Source organism: Myxocyprinus asiaticus, chromosome 35 (genome assembly GCF_019703515.2).
Source record: "Myxocyprinus asiaticus isolate MX2 ecotype Aquarium Trade chromosome 35, UBuf_Myxa_2, whole genome shotgun sequence".
Classification (NCBI taxonomy): Eukaryota; Metazoa; Chordata; class Actinopteri; order Cypriniformes; family Catostomidae; genus Myxocyprinus; species Myxocyprinus asiaticus.
In genome coordinates, this window is record NC_059378.1 from 19,359,113 (window position 1) to 19,380,014 (window position 20,902).

The 20,902-nt window shown below is 36.6% G+C and overlaps 1 protein-coding gene across 1 annotated transcript in view; it reads left to right on the plus strand.

Annotated features, from left to right (window-relative positions):
• Positions 1-2,317: 2,317 nt before the first annotated feature.
• Positions 2,318-20,902, plus strand: part of LOC127426566 (ephrin-A2-like) — a 158,312-nt gene continuing 139,727 nt past the window's right edge. Inside the window, exon 1 of the mRNA XM_051673459.1 lies at positions 2,318-3,272. Within this exon, the coding sequence (XP_051529419.1) occupies positions 3,133-3,272 (140 nt within the window). The 5' untranslated portion in view covers positions 2,318-3,132. The remainder of the gene's footprint in view (positions 3,273-20,902) is intronic.

The following is a 20,902-nucleotide window of genomic DNA, read 5'->3' on the forward strand; positions in this document are numbered from 1 at the left end:
ATAGGTTGCAGTCCTGGAATATGGTAGCATTGGAGGATAATGGGTTCCTGGTAGCTTCATGTTTAATTCTTCTCAAGTCTGGCTAGCCAAGAGTGGTGGTGGCATAGTGGGCTAAAGCACATAACTGGTGATCCCAACAGCCACCACCATTGTGTCCTTGAGCAAGGCACTTAACTCCAGGTTGCTCCGGGGGGATTGTCCCTGTAATAAGTGCACTGTAAGTCGCTTTGGATAAAAGCGTCTGCCAAATGAATAAATGTAAATGTAAGTCTTTTGCAGTTAATTTGCGCCTTTTCTTCTCCATTTGCGCCCCAGTTGACTATTTGCAACAAAACGTTTGATTGTCCGGTGATCACACCTCAATAGTTTAGCTATTTCAAGAGTGTTGCATCCGTCTGAAAGGCATTTTACAATATTTGACTTTTCAGTGTCAGTTAAATCTCTTTTTTGGTCCATTTTACCTGAGATAATGAAGCTGCCTATTAATTATGCACACCTTGATATAAGGTGTTAATCACTTTTGCCACACCCTCCCTCATTACACAAATACATACCACCTGAAAATGATTGAATCCAATAAGCATTCAAGTTTATATGGTTTGGAGTTGGAAAATGTGCATGGACATAATGATAAGATCAGAATACTCACTTGCCTAATAATTGGGCATGCAGTATAAATAGCTCTGTGCCTGAATTTAATTCAGTCGTGGACAGTGGTTCCATGTGTTTGAAATGAGTTTTCTTTACTTTTTTTGGGGGGGGGGGGATTTTTCCCCTTTTTCTCCCATTTTGGAATGCCCAATTCCCAATGCGCTCTAAGTTCTGGTGGTCGCATAGTGATTCGCCTCAATCCAGGTGGCAGAGGACAAATCCCAGTTGCCTCCACATCTGAGACAGTCAACCCACGCATCTTATCACGTGGCTTGTTGAGCGTGTTGCCACAGAGACATCCACCGCGGCATCTGCGCTCAATTCACCATGCACCCCACCGAGAACAAACCACATTATAGCGACCACGAGGAGGTTACCCCATGTGACTCTACCCTCCCTAGCAACCAGGCCAATTTGGTTGCTTAGGAGACCTGGCTGGAGTCACTCAGCACGCCCTGGGATTCGAACTAGTGAACTAGCGAACTAGTGAACTCCAGGGGTGGTAGCCAGCGTATTTTACCCCAAGTTTTCTTCACTTAAGTTGCAATCTTAGCAAACACGTTGTGTAGAAAAAAACCTAGTTGAATTGGGAAAGCCCAACAAAACTAGATATACCAATGTAACTCAAATAAACCTCTCAAATAAAACTAGAGAACGTGAATGTTATCAAGCTAAATACATGTTGGTTGGAAACACTACTTAGTGTAGTTTAGTAACTATGCTACAGTTAGCACAGTAGTTGCTCAAAGAAGCAAGCTATCAATTTCATGTGTGACAATTACCTGTCCTCACCATTAGCTCAAGCTTCACTCTTCACTATAATGGAAACCCCCAAAACTCCAACATCATAGAAACTCTTCTAAATCTCAACATCACAAAACATTAAATGCTAACAAGTATCCCCCTTTATGTTCATTTTGCACAAAAACAATTAAAATAAAACTTAATTTAAATGTAAAATGTACTCTTCCTATCGAGTCCCGTTCAAAGCATGCTGGGAAATTAAACCCCTGCCCAGTTTTATCAATGCTACATTAACACCACAGAAAGTATTCATGTAATCCCAACTCAAATGGATTAAGTAAACTTCCATTTCACAAATTTAAATGGATAGAATGCAGTGAAATCAAGCTGTTAACGGTTGGGGATATGGTAGTGACTATGTTTGTTTGACAGTAGGCTAATGTTGGACCAACATACTGTAGTACTCATAAAAACCATGGTCACCACAAAGAAAACATAGCATAGCGTGTTACATGTCTGGACACTCACAAGACAACATCAAAAGTCAACAAAATGTTTGCAGGTTGCCAAAAACAACTTTCAAGAAATCATAGATACACATTATAAATAAATGAATAAATACTAAAATAACTGAGGTATTAAATAATTGAGGTATAATAATCAAGTAATTTGATGTGAAATTATTGCTCAGCTGAAAAGCAATATCACATAGGCTATATAAAGATATCACACCCCCAGAGAGAAGATGCAATTATCATTCTTTATCTAATGTTCCCTGTAATTAGGTTAAATTTCATTTAATGACCATCTTAATGGGCAATATCTCCAAAGTTTCAGTGTGTAGGTCCTTTCTAAGCAGCTCCGCCCCGCTGTAGCGGACCAACAGCAGAGAGTCATGTGCTGAAAGACAGAGACAGAAAAAGAGAGAGATGGAGAGAGCGCTTGTGAAGCAGGACAGCTCGTGTTCGGATATGAAAGGGAAAAATGTCGTTTCACACTTATGAGAGTGACGGTTTATGATGAGCAGCAAGTTGCGCAGGGTCTCGTTGACAGAAGCGAAAACAACCACAGCATCAACTTTGCGTGTGATGCACGGCGTCTGCTCGCGCCGCTTCGGGACTCGGCATCTGTTGTGAGCGCTCGTCAACCCCGCAACCAGGAACTTTCGTAGGCTACTTTTTTAGTATTATTGACTGCCAACAAGGAAGAACGAGACGTCTTTAGGTGGCTTCAGAGAGGAGGTACGCGCGCGCTTCCCGGCACTTGTGTGGAGTGGCTATCAAACTGTGAACTACAGGATTTTAGAGCACGGACATATGGTTGAATGGATGGTAACTTTTTGGCCACTTTTTTTTCAAAATCTGAGAGAAGTTTTTGAAAGCCACTGGAAGGAAGAATGGATCTGAAAAGCAAGCGGTATTACAGTTGGCGCACGAAAAGTGATATGCGGCGCGACTTTAAATGCGTGTAAGGAACCCATTCAGTTTAAATGATCAACATGGAAACATGGAGTTTCTATGAACTTCTCTCATTCTCAAGATATAGAGCTCGAGATGCTAGACGGATCAGCACTGAAAAGTGCATTTAATGAGATTTGACTTGACTTTTATTCTCTTTGCATAATGAACAAGATTCACCCACACATGATCATCAAATTGCTAAAGAACAGATATCTTACTCTTAAATAAATCTGTATATTCACCGAGCTTGTATTTTCTCATTGTTTACATTGACATTATGGACAAGAACTGTATTGCATATCAGATGGAGTTGACTCTGTTGATGGTCGTCCTCCTCTTTTGGGTCACCGTGTGTACGGATGACAGTAAGATCATTTCAGATCGGTATGCTGTGTACTGGAACAGCACGAATCCCAGGTAAGAAACATCCCTCTACAGAGTGTGCTATTAATCACAACTGCAAACCCATGGCTTGCAGTTTATACACCAGTTTTACCAAAGTAAAATCACGTCTTTTGGAGTGAATTTGAATGATCTAAATATTTATATTAAGTATATCAAATTTATTATACACCTTTGCATTACATATTTAAACAAAAAAACAACAACAAAAAAAAAAAAAAAAAAAAAAAAAAAAAAAAATTATATATATATATATATATATATATATATATATATATATATATATATATATATATATATATTAATTAATTTTATTTTATTTTTTTTGTCACTTTTCTAATACACAAAACAATGTGAGGCCTACTACCTTTAAGTACAATTCCACTTTCTTTGTTTGTTTTTTTTATTTTTTATTTATGTATTTATTTTTTTTTATATATAAAACACAAAAAACTTTGTGTATCAGGCATCTCTCAGCCTGACATTGGGAACTGTTCTAACAACTTGTGTTTTCCATTTGAAAGTACTTATAGGTCTTCTCACAAAATCAGTCTCTCTGTGAACACATTGTAACTTTATGGGCCCATTTATTGCATGCTTACTGTTTGACACTGTAGCTTGGTGTCTGTTATAAGTTACAGAGGGCCATAAGCTGTTACATTATGTCCTGTTGATCTGCTGGGATGATAGTCAGAAAAATATGCAAATAAATGCATCTGATATCCTGCCAGCTTTTAAAGATAATGCTTTTTTGTTTTTCATTCTTTCTTCGCTGATGGTTCTGAGGTGGGAACAGTACTGTAGAATTTTGGTTTCATATCACCATATGGTTTAAATAGTCTAAAATGAAGCCCTCAAACTGCCCCCCTCTCCCAATACCCCAACACCCCTCATCAGGCCGTTCTCAGACGTTCCTGCAGCATTCCTAATGCAGTTTTTGGCAGAAGACAGACCTTTGTCTAACCTCATAGTCAAACCTAAACTGCTCATTTTAGTTCAGAACACTGGCATGAAATAGATCAGTCATTTAAACCAGAATTTAAGCCAGTTCGAGTTATTTTCACAAAAATATTAACAGGTGTTTACTGTTTATCCCCATCAATAGTTGTATGAAGTCTTAAGAAGTATTTTTTGAGCCTTAGGTTTTTGTTTGGGCTAAGGCTCTTTGTTTTTAGTCTTGTGTTCTTATAATAAAGAATTTATGACAAACAATAGTATAGAAAGAACCAGGGAATATAATTTATTAACTTTTTTTATTACTAATCTTAAAGGAAAAAAAGTCTAGATGCAGAAAGAGGGGACTCTACTACAGAGCTTTTGCAACACTTCCTCTATACTTAAAAAATCAGTTCACCCTTCATTCTTTAAAATGTTAATATAGGCTTGATTTTGCATTACAAGTGAACAGCTGATGCACTATGCATAATAATGGTTGAGGTAAAATAATCAACATTTGTTGGTCAATGTGAGACTTCAGTTTTATTCTAGATGATATTAGACCCCTCTCCAGTTTACCAAATTAAGTAAAAATAAAGTATTTTCAGTTTCTTATTCCATGCATCAATATGTACTTGTAATGTAGAGCCTGATATTTTTCTATCTGTAAGTTTTACAGTGTGTTTGTGTCTGCTGTGTTATGTGAGGGCAGCAAAATGTTTGTTCAGCTAAACTGAGATGGTCTTCCCTCTGTTTGTGAGAGAGCTCAGGGAAAAAGTATCTCTATTATTAGGCTGCAGATAGTGTTTTACCCATACTATCGATTTTACTGGTCTGCCTGTAGATCTACGAGATATCAAATCTTCCAGGTTTGCTTGGTGGGCTGGAGGATTAGAAACGACTGAGCAGATGTGTGCGTTATAGTTCTAAGTGTTCGGTTAGTAGTTTGAAACTCTGCAAAACTGAAATTAGTGTTTGTATGCTTCATTTTGATCTGTGGTTTTCCAGCACTCCACCATAAAAGTAAGCAGTGCTGTCCGGTGTGGTTTGAATGAGGTCTCGACAGTTTGAGTTTGTTATGTGGCTCAATTAGGAGAGCGGGAGTGGAATGACTTGTGTTAAATGACCCCAATCAGAGTATAAATAAATACACTGAAATACATTTCTGCTCTGCTAGAGTTTAAGCCTGTAGGTGTCAATTTAACCCTTGTGACTTTATGGTTAGAAGTACGAGGAGGTCATGAGTTAGTGTGAAAAGTGGTTAGTGTGAAGAGTGTGTCCTCACGTACTGTTGGGTACGCCACTTACAGCTGCACTCCATGCAGCACTTCCAGACATCCAGGAAGATAAATTTCAAAACAGATCTGTTAAGGCTTGAAAAAGTTTAAATAATGATTTCATTTTTGAGTGGACTGTGAGCAGCTAATAGTTATACTAAATTCAAGCATTATACTTTGATTAAAGAGGTTCTTATCTATGGCGACTTAGAGTGCTTTAGTTTTTAGTTGTGAACAGTAGAGAACCATATGTCATGTCCTCTTATTTTGCTAAACTTCAAGCGTTTTATTTTTTTATAGTTTGGTACTTTTAGTTAAAGCCTTTTTTCACTGGATATTTTAGTTTTAAATGGAGGGCTGCGAAGTACAATTTGTTCCATGGTTGTTGTTTTTTAAATTAAAATAATTAAAGGATATATTTGATGGGATTTTTTGTTTTTCCACTGCCAGTAAAAAAATGCAATGGATTGATTTTTTTATTTCTATTGGTTTAACATCTTATGACTTCTACATTAGATGTTTCATTTTGATTTACTATTTCAAGGCACATTGGCAAATTCTAACAAAACACTAGAGCCTAGTCAAAAAAAAATTCTTCTTCTTGTGGTTTTTATTTTGGTTACATTTTGTGTGTGTGTGTGTTTTAATTAGCTCATCATGGTTATCAGGGTTGCCTTGTGTCAGAAGATTTGGGGAATATGAGGGCACGACATAGATATGGCTGTCTGGATCCACATGCTTTTCTTTTCTCTTAGGAACATTAACCTCAATTGTGATTGAAATGGTGGAAATTAATGACTTTAAGCTTGACCTTGCATGGTCGTGTCAAATTTCAGCTCCTGTAGGTGGCATCGCACCAAGTTTTGCCCCAGTTTACGGTTTTGTCCGCCATTTTGTGAACCCCTCACACTTGCCTCTGGAATGTGGTGCAAGCTGAAGATAAAAAATGGAGCATGGGGTTAAATCAGTCATGCTATTAAAACAAACCAGGAATATATATATATATATATATATATATATATATATATATATATATATAAACAATATTTAAATATGAAATATATAGTTTAAATATACTTTTGAACTTTTTTTTATTTTACTCAAATTATCATAAAATGATTTTTAACTGCTGTTAACCCAACTGTGCTAGGGCATGTTAAGAAAACACCTGTTTTTTAGATATGCATTCTTAAATTAGTTCAATCAAGTTACAGTAAGGAGAAACATTGTCATGACACAAAAAAGTGTCATGTACTAAATGTTTCATAGTGTGCTGGATTAGAGAAAAAAATAAATAAAACATACACAGAGTAGTTTCTCTCTCTCTCTCTCTCTCTCTCTCTCTCTCTCTCTCTCTTTTTTACTGTAAATACTAAGTTATTTCATATAAAGAAAATAGTTGACTCAACTTAAGCTTTATTTTTTACTATTCTTTCTAGTTTTAATTAAGTTACCATTACTCTCTAAACCCTAAATTTGTAATCAATAAAAATGCACATAGTTTTTAAATCTTATGAGTGTTGTTGTTATTTTGTTGTAGCTGGTTGATAGTTGAGTTGTGTGTAGTCACGATTAGGGTGATTAGTGTTACCTCAGGTGAACTTGGAGCCTGTTAGAGTTAAGTAATTCTTCTCTAGTCAAATGTGCACTAAGAAGTGTGGAGGAGAATCCAATGTGCCAGTCATAATTTTCCTTATACTGTATAAGACGTGCTATAACTTAATTTAAATAATTCAATAAAAACAATGATACTTTAATTACAGATGAGTTCATTTTACCTAAAAAATTAAGTTCACTTTACATGAGCCAAATAAGTATGTTTACTTAGGAAAAGCATGCAAACCATCTGCCATTTAAAAATTGAAGTAAGGTCAACTAATTAGATTTTAAAGTGAATATGGCAAGTCATATATTGGAAAATTATACATTTGTACTCAGTGCCAGTTCGTTGTTCCTGAAATGAATAGATTTTTTTTTTAAGCAGGACTTTGAGTCCGTATGTGTGCTTCTAATTCATTTGTGGCAACTGGAGGGTGGCAAGTTACAGTCTACTTTCATCCATGCAGGGCATATAAAAAATACCTCTGTAAAATTTACAATGCATGAATGAGTGTTTCTTCAGCTAGGACCGTGACCTGCTGTCCTGAGGGTTTGTAAGAAGCACTCAGTGAGATATCGCTTGGAAAACCCATTCCAACCACCCATTCGCTGTCCATCCCGTGACTTATTGCAACTATAGCATGAGATTGCAGTTTCTTACAGTGGTGTAATCGAATGAACTAATCCATTAAAGTGGTAGAAATATAATCATTGTTTTTTCCCCAATGTCTCTCGTCCATTAATACACAGTTACGGCCGTAAAAGGAAAGCACTTAAACTGACAGAGTTCAGGGCACAGTAAATTCGTTAGTTTGGAAATCAGATTACAATGGGAATGGTGGTCGGCTGTGTCCACTTGCTAAAAAAAGCAGTGCATCTTTTAAGATGGGTGCACGGAGTCATGCAGCCTTGTTAGTGCTTCATTTCTATGAGATTAGGGGCTACTTCTGTGGGCATACTGTAGAGAGAAATTCTGTTACTGAGGTCTATATGTCAGCGGTTGTTATAGCCATAATGCTTCCATTATGTTTAGTGCTGTTTACAGCTGGACTCGGATTCATCTGCTAATGATTATCAATGACGTGACAATGACAGAATATTTCATAAGACTTTTAACCTTTTTCCTTAAATATGTGGACAGAAAAGGGAATAGAGCTTGCACCAGCGGTGAATAATGCAAATGGGATAACACTATATTGCATCAAAAGGCTCAAACATATAATTAAAGATTAAAGTTGCTGCATTGTTTCAACAAATAGCAACCGGTATGAAAGAAATTATATAATCAGTTATCTAGGTTCAAAGCTTCATTAAACAAAATGACCCATGAGCTTGTTTCATAGGCAGGTCACTGTATTTAATTTACAATGTTAATCAAAGTTACATTACTGCAGGTTGGAATAAAATGTCCCTTTGTTTTTTTAGCTTTGCAGTGGCTGAATAGTGGGGAAACAATTGTGCTTCTCTAAATTTGTATTGCTGGAGTAACATAACCCTCTCCGCCATTATCTGCGCTGTCCTGCTCCCCACCCTGCGACAAAATGACGGCTCATACATGAGCATTTACACAGATGTGATCTAGTATCCAAACAACTCAAACCGTTTGAGTGGATGAACAGTCCACAAAAAAAAAATAAAAATAAAAAGAGAGGGAATTCAAGACAATCAAGGTTAGTGTTTAGTAATGCTTGAATTTGCTTTTGTTTTAGCTAAAGCGAAATATTTTAAGTTTAAGTTTTAGTTTACCTGGTTAAGTTGTTTTTGTGAGCTCATACACAGAAATGTTATAGTATACGCTATAAAGTTTTCATGGTGACGCGTCGGATTTTTGACCTTTGCAGGTGTTTATTTACCCTTTAATTGTTTTGCTATGATTTATGTAAGTCTTTTTTATAGTCTGCTTTTATACTAAAAGAAGACATTTTTAAATAGCTTAAGTGTCAAGGTTAGTCAATCTCTCAGCACTAGGGCTGCAACTAACGATTATTATGATAATCGACTAATCTAATGATTATTAGAATGATTATTTGACTATTCGGCCGATTATTGCAATGATTAATTATTAGCACTTAACCGACTATTCAGCTTCTGCCTCGATTTAAAAGGTTGTATTAAATGTGCTTGCTAACAATAAAGAGGAGATAATCATCTTTTAAAAATACCTCTGAATTAAAGGAAACATTTTTTTTTATAAAGTTTAATTCAGTAAAAAACTCACTGCAAAATATCCTATTGTTATCAAGTGTTTTTGTCTTGTTTTTCATTTAAAATGGTCTAAAAATGGTCTAATTATTACATTTACTTGAGAAGCAACATATAACATATTTAGACTTGCTTTAAGAGAATGTATCTTAAATATAAGTATATTTTGTATATAAGAGTGTTTTTTCACTTTTATTTATACTTCTTCGAGTTCAGTAAAGACAAAATATACTTATATTCAAGATCTATTCTTTAAAAACAAGTCTAAATATCTGATATGCTGCTTCCCATGTGAATGCAGCTTTCATTTTAAAGGATTTTTAGATATTTTAAAATACTTCTGTTTTTAATATTATATTCAACATTCTCAGATAATTGTTTTTTTCTTCTGCAGTATATAACCCCAATTCCAAAAAAGTTGGGAAAGTATGAAAAATTCTAATAAAAACAAAAAGGAGTGATTTTTCAATTATATTCACCCTTTTCTATATTGACAGCACCACAACTACACATAATATCATGTTTTACCGTGTGAATTTTATTGTTTAAAAAAATTATTTTTAACAGTAATTTAAAATCAGATGATTTGAATACGCTACAAAAAAGTTGAGACAGGGGCAATTTAAGACTAATAACAATTTAAAGATTTGAAATAACAAAGCAATGTGAAACAGGAGATGTTAAATAGGTGAGGCAATTGTGTCATAGTACTGTATACTGTATAAGGAGCCTCCAAAAACAGCCTAGTCCTTCAAGAGCAAGGATCGTTCAAGACTTGTCAATTTGCCAACAGATGCTTCAGCAAATAATCCAGCACTTTGAGAACAATGTTCCCCAAAGATAAATTGGAAGGATTTGGGGCATTTCACCCTCTACAGTGCACAATATAGTTAAAAGATTCAATGAATCTGGTACAATCTCGGTGCGTAAAGGGCAAGACGAAAACCACTTCTGAATGCACATGATCTCTGATCCCTCAGACGTCACTGTCTTAAAAAACTTAATTCATCTGTAATTGATATCATGAACATGGGCTTGGGATAACTTTAGTAAACCTTTGTTAGTCAACACCACTCACCGCTGCATTCACAGATGCAAGTTAAGACTTTGCTATGCAAAGCAGAAGCCATACATCAACACTGTTCAGAAGCACTGCCGACTTCTCTGGGCTCGGTCTGATCTTAAATGGAAAGTAGAACAGTGGGACTGTGTTTTTTGGTCCGAAGAGTCAAAAAGTTTTTGAAAAACACAGCCATCGTTTTATCCGGGCCAAAGAGGAAAAGGACCATCCAAGCTGTTATTAGTGTCAGGTCCAAAAGCCAGTGTCTGTATTGGCCAGGGGTGTGTCAGTGCCCATGGCATGGGTAACTCGCACATCAATGAGAACACCATGAATGCAGAAAGATATGTAAAAATTTTGGAGCAACATATACTGCCATCCAGCACCATCTTTTCCAGGGACATCCCTGCATTTTCCAGCAGGACATCTTCAAACCACATACTGCCTGGATTACAAGTGCATGGCTGTGTAAGCAGAGAGTGTGGGTGCTAAATTGGCCTGCCTGTAGTCCTGACCTGTCTCCAATTGAGAATGTGTGGCGCATTAAGCACACCATCCAGCAACGAAGACCCCGTACAACTGTGCAGCTAAAGACCTACATAATGGATGAATGGGAAAATTCCACTTTCTAAACTTAACAAACTTGTGTCTTCAGTGCCCAAATACTTAATAAGTGTTATTAGAAGAAATGGTGATGTTTCACAATGGTAAACACTCGACTGTCCCAACTCTTTTTGGAGCATGTTTTAATCATCTGATTTGAAATTACTGTACATTTAAAAAAAAAAAAAAAAAAAGTAAAATAAAATTCACAAGGTAAAACATCATATTATGTGTAGTTGTGGTGCTTTCAATATAGCAAAGTATGATTATAATTTACAAATAACTCTTCTAAAAACTTTTTTTATTAGCATTTTTCATACTGTACCAACTTTTTTGGAATTGGGGTTGTAGCGGCTAAAGTAAATGTATGTTGTTTTAAAAGCGTTTTAGGTATTTCTATTGGAAAACAAGCCAAAACAAAAACAAATCAAGAAAGTATTTTGTTGCAGTGTATAATGGGGCGAAAACTACCCTCTCTCACTTTTTTGTTCACTTCAGTCCATCTTTAACTCACAAAAAAACAAACTCTCTCTTAATAATAACACTGCGTATTGCCAATTTTCTTCACGATAAGAAATGCACAGTGACACATATATTCTGATTCAATAAGTCGCGAGCCTTCACATTATAATCTAGCTGCAGCAAGTGCGTGTGAGAGGGATGAGCATCCCCGCGACAGAGCATGCATCAGTCGGGTGCAGTTTCAATCTCCCCACCTTAGATCAGGACACTTCGTGCAACTCATAGAAGAGGCGCAGACCACACAGCGAAATGCCAGTTTCGGAGTTTGTAGTTATTTACATAACCTGCTTCCTTATTATTTGAGCTTTAATAAAGCTATAATGCATTAAATATAACTGCATTAAAGATGTAATGCCAGGGTGTTTCCTTTAAAGATGCTCTGATATGCATGTTTTGCTTAAGCGGAGTGGCAGCTCCGGCTCCGCTTATTCCACAACGAGAGTGCTTCTGTATTTACTTATTTTTGTATAATTCCCTCATATTTTGCGATCTACACCACTTGAAGCTGTTTGGAAAGTTTAGAGTGCTTCTGGACTGTGAACTGTGTTTTCTCCTCAGTCAGACGCGTGCTGCAGAGCTGCTCTTGTGTGCAATCATTAAAGTTTCATATGATCTCATGTTATGTTAAATGAGATCAAACGACTGTTCGACAATGAAAATTTTTGTCTACAATTTTTTATTGTCAACGTTGTCGATAACGTCGACAAATCATTTAAGCCCTACTCAGCACACAACGTCACACTCTCAGAGGGTTGTAACTCAAACTCACTTTTATAGAATTCAGCACCAATGCTTTCAATGTTGGTGCCATGACAGTGAGTTTTTCACACTTGTTCTGTGCAGCAGACATAAACCAGAAATCATTCCCATGATCTTATACAGGGCACCTAATCACCCCTGCATTCTCACCTCTTTGTGCTGTGGCTTATTTTAGTCTTTTTTTATACCTAGCAACAGCCCCAATCACAACGTCATGCTGCCTTCTGTATTACTCATAAATTTTAATGCCTGACCCACATTTACGTAGCGCATTGGCAGTCACGTGCATCCAGGGAGCTTGAAACTTGGTCGGAGGTATAGGTGCTCGTTGAGGGGTGGATCCTTCCCAAATGGAAGAAAACACAAGGATTTCAAAGCAGCAATGCTGCTGCTCTGCTTTGAATATAAAATCCAAGACTTAGAACTACAGTATGTAGTTTTATTTGTTTAAATATGATCTCTTTCTTTTGTTTTCTTTTAAAAAAAAATTTTTTTTTATCCAGGTGCCATTGAGTTCTTCGCCAAGTTAGCTCGGGACACAACTCTTTCTCCCTCAGGGCAGAGGCCTCTCTCATTTAGTCTACAGTATTTATGAGACACAAAGTGCCAGAAAGCCCTTTCTCAGATGCGAATGTGTGTGTTTTAAGAGAAGTGTGGTGCAGTTTTTAACACTCCAAACCATTTTTTCTCTACCTAGTACTGTGGAAAATTTTTTTTTTAATTTTAATTATCATTATTTATTATTTTTCCTAATTTTGCATTCGTAAACAATGTGTGGCAACAGTCATGTGTTTTTTAAAATGTTTTTATCACATTTCTTGAATGGCACATTTAAAGGCAGTAGGCGTTATGTTGGCCAAAGCATTGTTTAATTTTCTCATTAAACAAATGGTGCTCCCTTAATTCCACTGAAAGAGTTTAGTTTTGTTGACCTACATTAATTCGGCTCATTATGTCCATCTACAAACTCCTCATTTCTCTCCTCGAGTGAGTTTTATTTAGAAATACACTCAGCTCTCTGCTAAGAAACCAAGAGTAATTTTATGTCTGGATCCTAATTTGTGAAATGGTTTGTATGAAGCACATTTGTACTTGGGGGTTTATATAGTATAATACTTAAAGCGACTGACTCTAATTTGCAGTTAAAGCACTGATAATTAAAGTCATGAGCTTTAAGCAGTTTAATAAACTTGCATAGAGGGAGATATGGGAAAATAAGTAACAGTACAGTGTGTTCTCTCGTAAATGGCCGGTGCCAAATTTGACTTTATACACAATTCATTTTACATTTAATTATTACAACTTATTGGCCCTGAAATACAAGCAAATTAAAACAAGTACATTATTCGTAAAGTAGAATTACTCTCTAAATTGTCTATACACATTCTTAAAATAGATTTAAAATGCTGCTGTTTTCGTTTGAGTTTATAAAGTTAAAAATATATCTTAAATTAATATGCTCCTGAAATCATATTTCTTAATCGTTGCGCTTATAAGGATGAATTCATTTAAAGTTTTACAAATGTATTTTTGGGGGCAAAGGGTTCAGATGTTATTTAGTCCAGATAGCAGTACTGTTGTACCTTTGTCTTTCCATTTTAAAGTAATCTACATGGATAAAAAATACGATGAAAGCCACAAGTACATTTTTTTTTCTTTACAGCATTAATACGTTATATTAACGTTGCAGATAATAGCACAAAAATGACACTTAAAAAAGTTCACTGTAAAAAGCTATCTTTTGGAAACACACAGATGCAGTACAAAAAAATGTAACATTTATGTGTTCTGTAAATTTAAAAGGCTTTTGCAAGATATTGTTTTATTATCTGAATTTAATAATACTCAGATTTCCAGTGAGCCTTTGAGTGTGTGTGTGTGTGTGTGTGTGTGTGTGTGTGTGTGTGTGGGTATGTATATATTTTTCCTCTTTTGTAAGTCGCTTTGTATAAAAGTGTCTGCCAAATGAATAAATGTGAAATGTGAAATGTGTGTGTGTGTGTTGAAATAATTAAAACAATACTGATCTCTACCGAATCGGCCTGGCAAAATCCACAGTTATTAAGTGATATTTAATACTTCAGATTATTTAATTTTTATTCAAAAATATTATTTTCATATTATACATTATACTATGTACTATGTAGTTTGCTGTGAAAGTGTCCACCTTGAAAGTGATTTATAAATATATATTGTTTTGGTGGACAGTTAATTTTTTTCTCAAAGGAAAAAAACTAACTGTTTATTTGAGTCACTGAAGAGATAAACATATATGTATTAATTAACAAATGGATTTAGGTAAAACTCTGCCTTACAGAAACTGTGTAAAATTTGCACAATTATATCACCAGTTATTAAGTTTAGGAGAATGCGATTCCTGATCCTGGAGCCACCCAGGGGATTTTAATATGATCTGAAATTTTTTTTATTTAGTCTATTTGGCATCTGACGACATCTCCCTGTGGCTGAATTAACAGACAAGTGCTGATGTGTTCAGTTGATTCACCTGATTTCACTTTGCATTGTCTTTTTTTACTAATGTGGGTGTTAAGTCAGTGAACACATGGTTCTGTCTTCAAGTAACTGGGAGGAGCTGCTCGCACATCACAGCAGGCCTTGACCTTCAACTAACTGGATGTTTCTAAAGGAAAAGTATGAGAAAGCATGTGAAAAGTGTATACCTTGCCCCCCTAGTCACATTGGAGATACGTCAATCCTGTCATTCTTGCAGAACCAGAGAAAAGCCCTGTTATCCAGTAAGGTGTTGGCAGAGCAGGGACTTGGGATTGGGAACAATCCATGAGGGAAAATGGCCGACCCTTACCCTAAATACCTGCTGTACGCCCACTGCCAGGGTTAGTAGGACAGTTTTAAAATGCAGCATAGCTGTATCACGCTTGCTTCATGCACTGCAAACCATGCGGTTTAATGAACTCAGCCTGCGTCTGTTAGCTTAAAACATAAGCACTGTACCTACGCTTTGCACAGACAATTGACTAAGTTAACTTCGGCTGAATTTAGCACTAACTGTGAAATAATTACTATTCTGCCCTACTTTGCAGTTGAATTAGTGATATAAACAAGCTTAAACATGTTAAATATGTGTTGATGTTTAGAAGGCAGAATTTATTCAGCGAAAGAAAAGTTTTGTTTGTTCTTTTTTTATGTCAGCTATCTTTTTAAATGAGTGCAGTGTTCCAACATCTATTATCCAACATAATCAGCAGTGTAAACTGTTGATGAGTGAATTGGTTTCTTTAGAATTTTTCCTGGTTTATTGAGTTTACAATGAATTCAAGGAAATAGAGGTCACTATATAAAAACAATTACACTCCTGCATTATTTATGTCAGAATCTACACACCACTTTGATAATATGTGTTATTATTATTTAGTTTAATGTTGTATGATGTGCAATAATTGTTTGTGTAAATTACAGTATGCACATATAGATGTATGCAGACTTTTATGATTTGTGGAAAAAAGTAAGCTATGTTAGCCAAGTTTAGTCCTCATTGTTAGGGTAATTATGATCAATTGATTTTATTAAAGGAGCATGTCAAAAATGTCCCACTTACACTCACTGAGCACTTTATTACGAACACTATGGTCCTAATAAAGTGCCCAATGTGGTCTTCTGCTGTTGTAGCCCATCCGCCTCAAGGTTCGACATGTTGTGCATTCTGAGATGCTATTCTGCTCACTGCAAATGAACAGAGTGGTTATCCGAGTTACCGTAGCCTTTCTGTTAGCTCGAAGAAGTCTGGCCATTCTCCATTCTCAATAAGGCGTTTCTGTCTGCAGAACTGCTGCTCATTGGATGTTTTTTTTTTTTTAGCACCATTCTGAAGAGACTGTTGTGTGTGAAAATCCCAGGAGATCAGCTGTTACAGAAATACACAAACCAGCCCGTCTGGCACCAACAATCATGCCATGGTCAAAATCACTGAGATCACATTTTTCCCTATCCTGATGGTTGATGTGAACATTATCTGAAGCTCCTGACCCATATCTGAATGATTTTATGCATTGCACTGCTGCCACACAATTGGCTGATTAGATAATCACATGAATAAGTAGATGTACAGTTGTTCCTAATAAAGCGATCAGTGAGATCAGCACATTCATGCAAAACCACCAGAAAACGATAGTATTTTTAATGGTCATGCATTTGTAGGTTGGGAGTTTACTGTATTAAAAAACTCTCAGCAGTTTGAATATTATTAGACACTTTCAAAATGTTGCAGTGTGCGTTTGGAACAGCCCAATAGCCTAAGAAGAGCAGCATCAGTCCATGCCAAATAGAAGAATTTCAAAAGTTGATTTTTAGTGACAAACTGCTGTTTTCTCGGACAGGAATGGGAGTGGACCAACAGGTTGATTTCTGTACCCTTTTTGGCCCCTAACACAAAGCCAGTCATGGCTCAGAATAAAAAAAGTGACATTTTAGAACTCCACTGACAACAGTGCTCAGATCTGCTAGTGTGTCGTGCAGAAAGAATGTATCATTCATGACAAAACTGTAAAATAATGCTAGTGTTGCTGTGCAGACTTATTTGCCAACCAGAATTTGTGTTTATTTTTAGTTGATTGCATTGCTTTACCAAATGTCAAGAAGTTATGGAGTTCCCGTGAGTGTTTTTTGGAGTTGCACAGTTTGAAAAGAGGAAAGAAAATTATAATATTTGGATTTGCAGCATCTACATATACAAATTTAGCAAACGGAAAGTGTTTTGCGTGCATAAAAATATCTATCAACCTACAGAAATGTCATTTTTTTATAGCGCCTTCAACATCCACAACATACTGTATAACTGTATATGTCATAAGTAAAAAAAAAAAATAAAAATCCTTCCCAGAGAGAAAACTTTCCAGATAATCTTTCACAGAAACACCTATATATTTCACTGGCTGGCTGTCTGTTTGAAAGGTAAAGAAAAACAGGAAAACCGGTGCGGGCTGTTCATGGTGCATGATGGGTATGATGATTGAGCTGTGTGTGGGAAGCACTGCACACGCCCAAAACAGCCTCAAAATGTCTCAGAAGGCCCCAGCTGCTTCCAAATGTAGGTGATAGTGACAGGCAAAATGAAACCTCCAAATTTGAAATCTAGCAAGTCTGCTGTAGGGTAGCTATTGCACCATTGTCCCATGCATTTTATTACAGAAACAAACTCTTGAGTATATTTGGTAAAGGATAAATGTTTTTCCTGAAAAAAAAAAAAACTGTTAAGAAAATATTAAGATATTGCTTTGTGGTTTGGAACAAATGTGTTAAACATTGCAAACACTACTCTCTAGCATATGCACAAACTTGGGGGTCAAGGCTGCCAGAGGACAAATGCTATACAGTTATATCATTGGTGAACGAGCTGCTGATCAGGACACAGGGAGATTACCTGGCCTGTGTTGTGAGTTTAAACAGGATTAGCCATTTCAACTCAGGTGCTACACTAACAGGATTATAGACTCCCCTTACTGCTCCATTCCAGCGATAAGTCCAATTATAGCCCAAAAAACAAAGGTACGTTTGTTACAGAACACCCCACACAGTACTGTGTACATGTCGACATAGCACGTCATTCACAATCCATTTCACTTCCGCGATGTGACGTATTAACAAGTGAAATAGGATAATCAACAAGAAAAGAAATATGGGTGGTACTTGATTTTATTCATTGGAAGAAATTGTTTGGATCATGTTAAATGTTGGAAGGAAGGGGTTTAAAAATAAAGGCTTGGTGATTTCAGCTGAAAAGGAAAGACATTAGGCTACATTTTGACAAAAGGTTATGCAGATTATTTTTATTTTTCTTGCTTTGGAATAACATGTACTGATGAATTGGTCACAAGACCTAAAACATCTCTTAAAGTTAATAGGGTAAGTTTTCATTTCACATTGACTTTAAATACCTGGTCAACAACATATTTTTAGCTGATGTAACTTTTTTTTAATGTAAAAAATACTTTCTTCTATCCCAGCTTAATATGCAGAGACTACTGTAAGTTAGCCATTTTTATAGTCAATTTTCTCGAATATGGTAAACTCTGTCTTTCTGTGGCGCTATAAAAATATGACTGTGTTTGTTTGAGCAGTTCATCCAGTCTGACAAGGCAACACTGACTCAACCAGTGGTGCGAGTTTGAGGTGGGACTATCCGTTTGATCAATTAATGGCAAACGGTGTGAGTATTCGGGAAAGCTATTTGAAAGCAATGTTTATTTTTGCAGTTCTGTTTGGTGATGCTAGTAGTACAGAAATTAAACACTGCAACATTAATTGAATATGGCTGTGTTCTTCGCAAGGTTTTGGAAAAAGAGACAATCAACTTTTTCAGTTGACTGGTGACCAGCGGTGCTGCAAAAGTATATTTAGCTGTGTCTTAATGAATGAGACAGATTCGTTGAGACATCAGCATTGCTCTCAGTTCACACGATGTTCTGATTATGATTATCACATGCATCATGTTCTGTGTGACAAGGGTTGATGATGACTCGCAGGACTGTGGTCTGCTCAAGGCCAAACAGAGAGAAATCCCAAGAGGGATGTGTTTTAAAAGCCAAACTCCTCCAGAGGGCTTTGAATTTTCTTCAAAATTCCTTACTCCTTAAGTCTTTGTTATGGGGGAGGAAAGAGACTATATGTCTATTGATAAAGACGCTGGTTGAAAATGAATTACTATATAATATTATATATTGTATTTTGTTTTAATCAAGTTGTAAATCAAAGCACATTAATGAAATATTTAGCACAATCAATAACTGCTAAATCAATTCACCACATTATGGGATAAATCATTTAGTGGTTCTTTTTGGTAATTATAATACAAAGCATTTATTTGGTCTGACCATAAACACAAAATTTTATGTAGATTTATTGTAATTGAATATGGCTACACTATTATGGTCTTGCGTTACACTTGTGTTATTATTGTACTGTGGTTTTGTTTTGTTTTATAGTATCTCAGTAAAGTCAGACTGTATAGTTGAGATCTTGAATCAGTCTTCTTGACAGGTGAAATAAAGAACAGATCGAAGAGGCTTTGTGTGCTTAGTTAACTTTAGTTAACTTTCCCGCTGTCTATCTTGAGAGTTTCAACAAAGCACTGCCTAACAATAATAAATTAGATTTTTTCGAAGCGCCATGTGGGAACTCATATTTTTTGTATTAAAACTTTACTTATCCAAATCTCACATCTCTAAATCATGTCTCTGACAGGTAAAAGGGCATTTAACAGGGCAAGCTGGAAACCATCAAAGCCACCATTTTGATGTTAGGCTGTTCCCAATTCTCTTTGTGTCTTTTCCAACCATTTAGCCTGTTTTTTCAAATAAGAAGCCACCTGAGTGCTCAGAATGTCTCTATTCATATTTTGGGTCTCATTAATGAAAGCATAATAGTCTGTGTGTTGAGTGGTGATGCAGATAAATAGTTGGATTTGTTTGTTTCTTCAGATCTTCATTAAATATTCAGTGGAAATAGATGAAACTTCTGAACTAATCCCTCCCTCATCTGTAGTTTGACCCAGATAGTTAATTATGATGGAGAATTTTCCCTAACACAGAGGGCAGACATGAGGTCAAACGCACCATCTATTTTTCTCCTTTTTCTTCCAGATGTTTGGAGTTCAATGACAATTGCAACAATCACAGGAGATTCAGTGTCATTAACCTCTTATTCCATCACCATTAACCCTCCGGTGAAACCCCCCCCCCGAAACCAAACACATCGGCGAGGCACATAATCTGTCTATATTGCTGTCACATTCTAATGTCTAATTTTTTGGGTCACACAGATGTGGTGTTTCATCATGTGTGCGGATTGAATATCTTCAGTGCTGTTGTGTCTATCCAGTGTGCATTTATGGCATCCCACTTCGTCTGCTTTTTGCTTTCTTACTGCATCATTAGCTCTGCATCTTGTCATCTGAATGTTCCACATCTCTGGATGTTGGTCTTTAACATCTCTGTATATCAACACATCATGACCGGTAGAATTAGCTGGTTTCTCTGCATTTGAAAGCCGCCCACTTGGACACACAGAGAGTGTGACATTTGCAGGGCCCGTACGCTATCCAGATCTATTCACGACAGCTAGCGTGCTAAAAAACATCGTTCAATACACTCCATTACCAAGCACTCTGGGAAAATGTCTTTCTACTTCCTTCAACAGTCACAGGTCTTTTTTTCCCAAAACCTGTAGGCAGTGGTCAAAGTAACCGTTTGCACACTAGGCACTGAAGCACTTAGTGCTTTTGAAAAGCCACTGCCTTATGTCGCTACTCGGGGTCAAGGAAAGAGGGAATTTCATGGGTCATTAGCATGGTTCATAACCACGCTTAACGCAAAGGACTTTTCAAGATCTCTGTGGGCCTGTATTTGATGGTCTAAAAAGAAAGTGCATTCGGGGCCTTGACTGTATAGGGAGGGGAAGGGAGGGGAGGGGAGAGGGGGTCGGGATGGAGTCGGGGTGGTGACTCATAGTGTGGTGATTGATCTGAACGTCCAGAGGACCAGAAAGGTAAAGCGAGTCAGCTTGAGCCAGACAAATGTGAAGGTCTTCAAACGTAGAGCAGTTCAGGGGTCAAAGTTTTGGTAACCTTTCAAAGTTTGGAGCTCCAGAAGTTCAGCTTCAAACCCCAGAGGCAAAGGCACAGGGTTTGTGCCCAAGAGAGTGGATATGTTTGA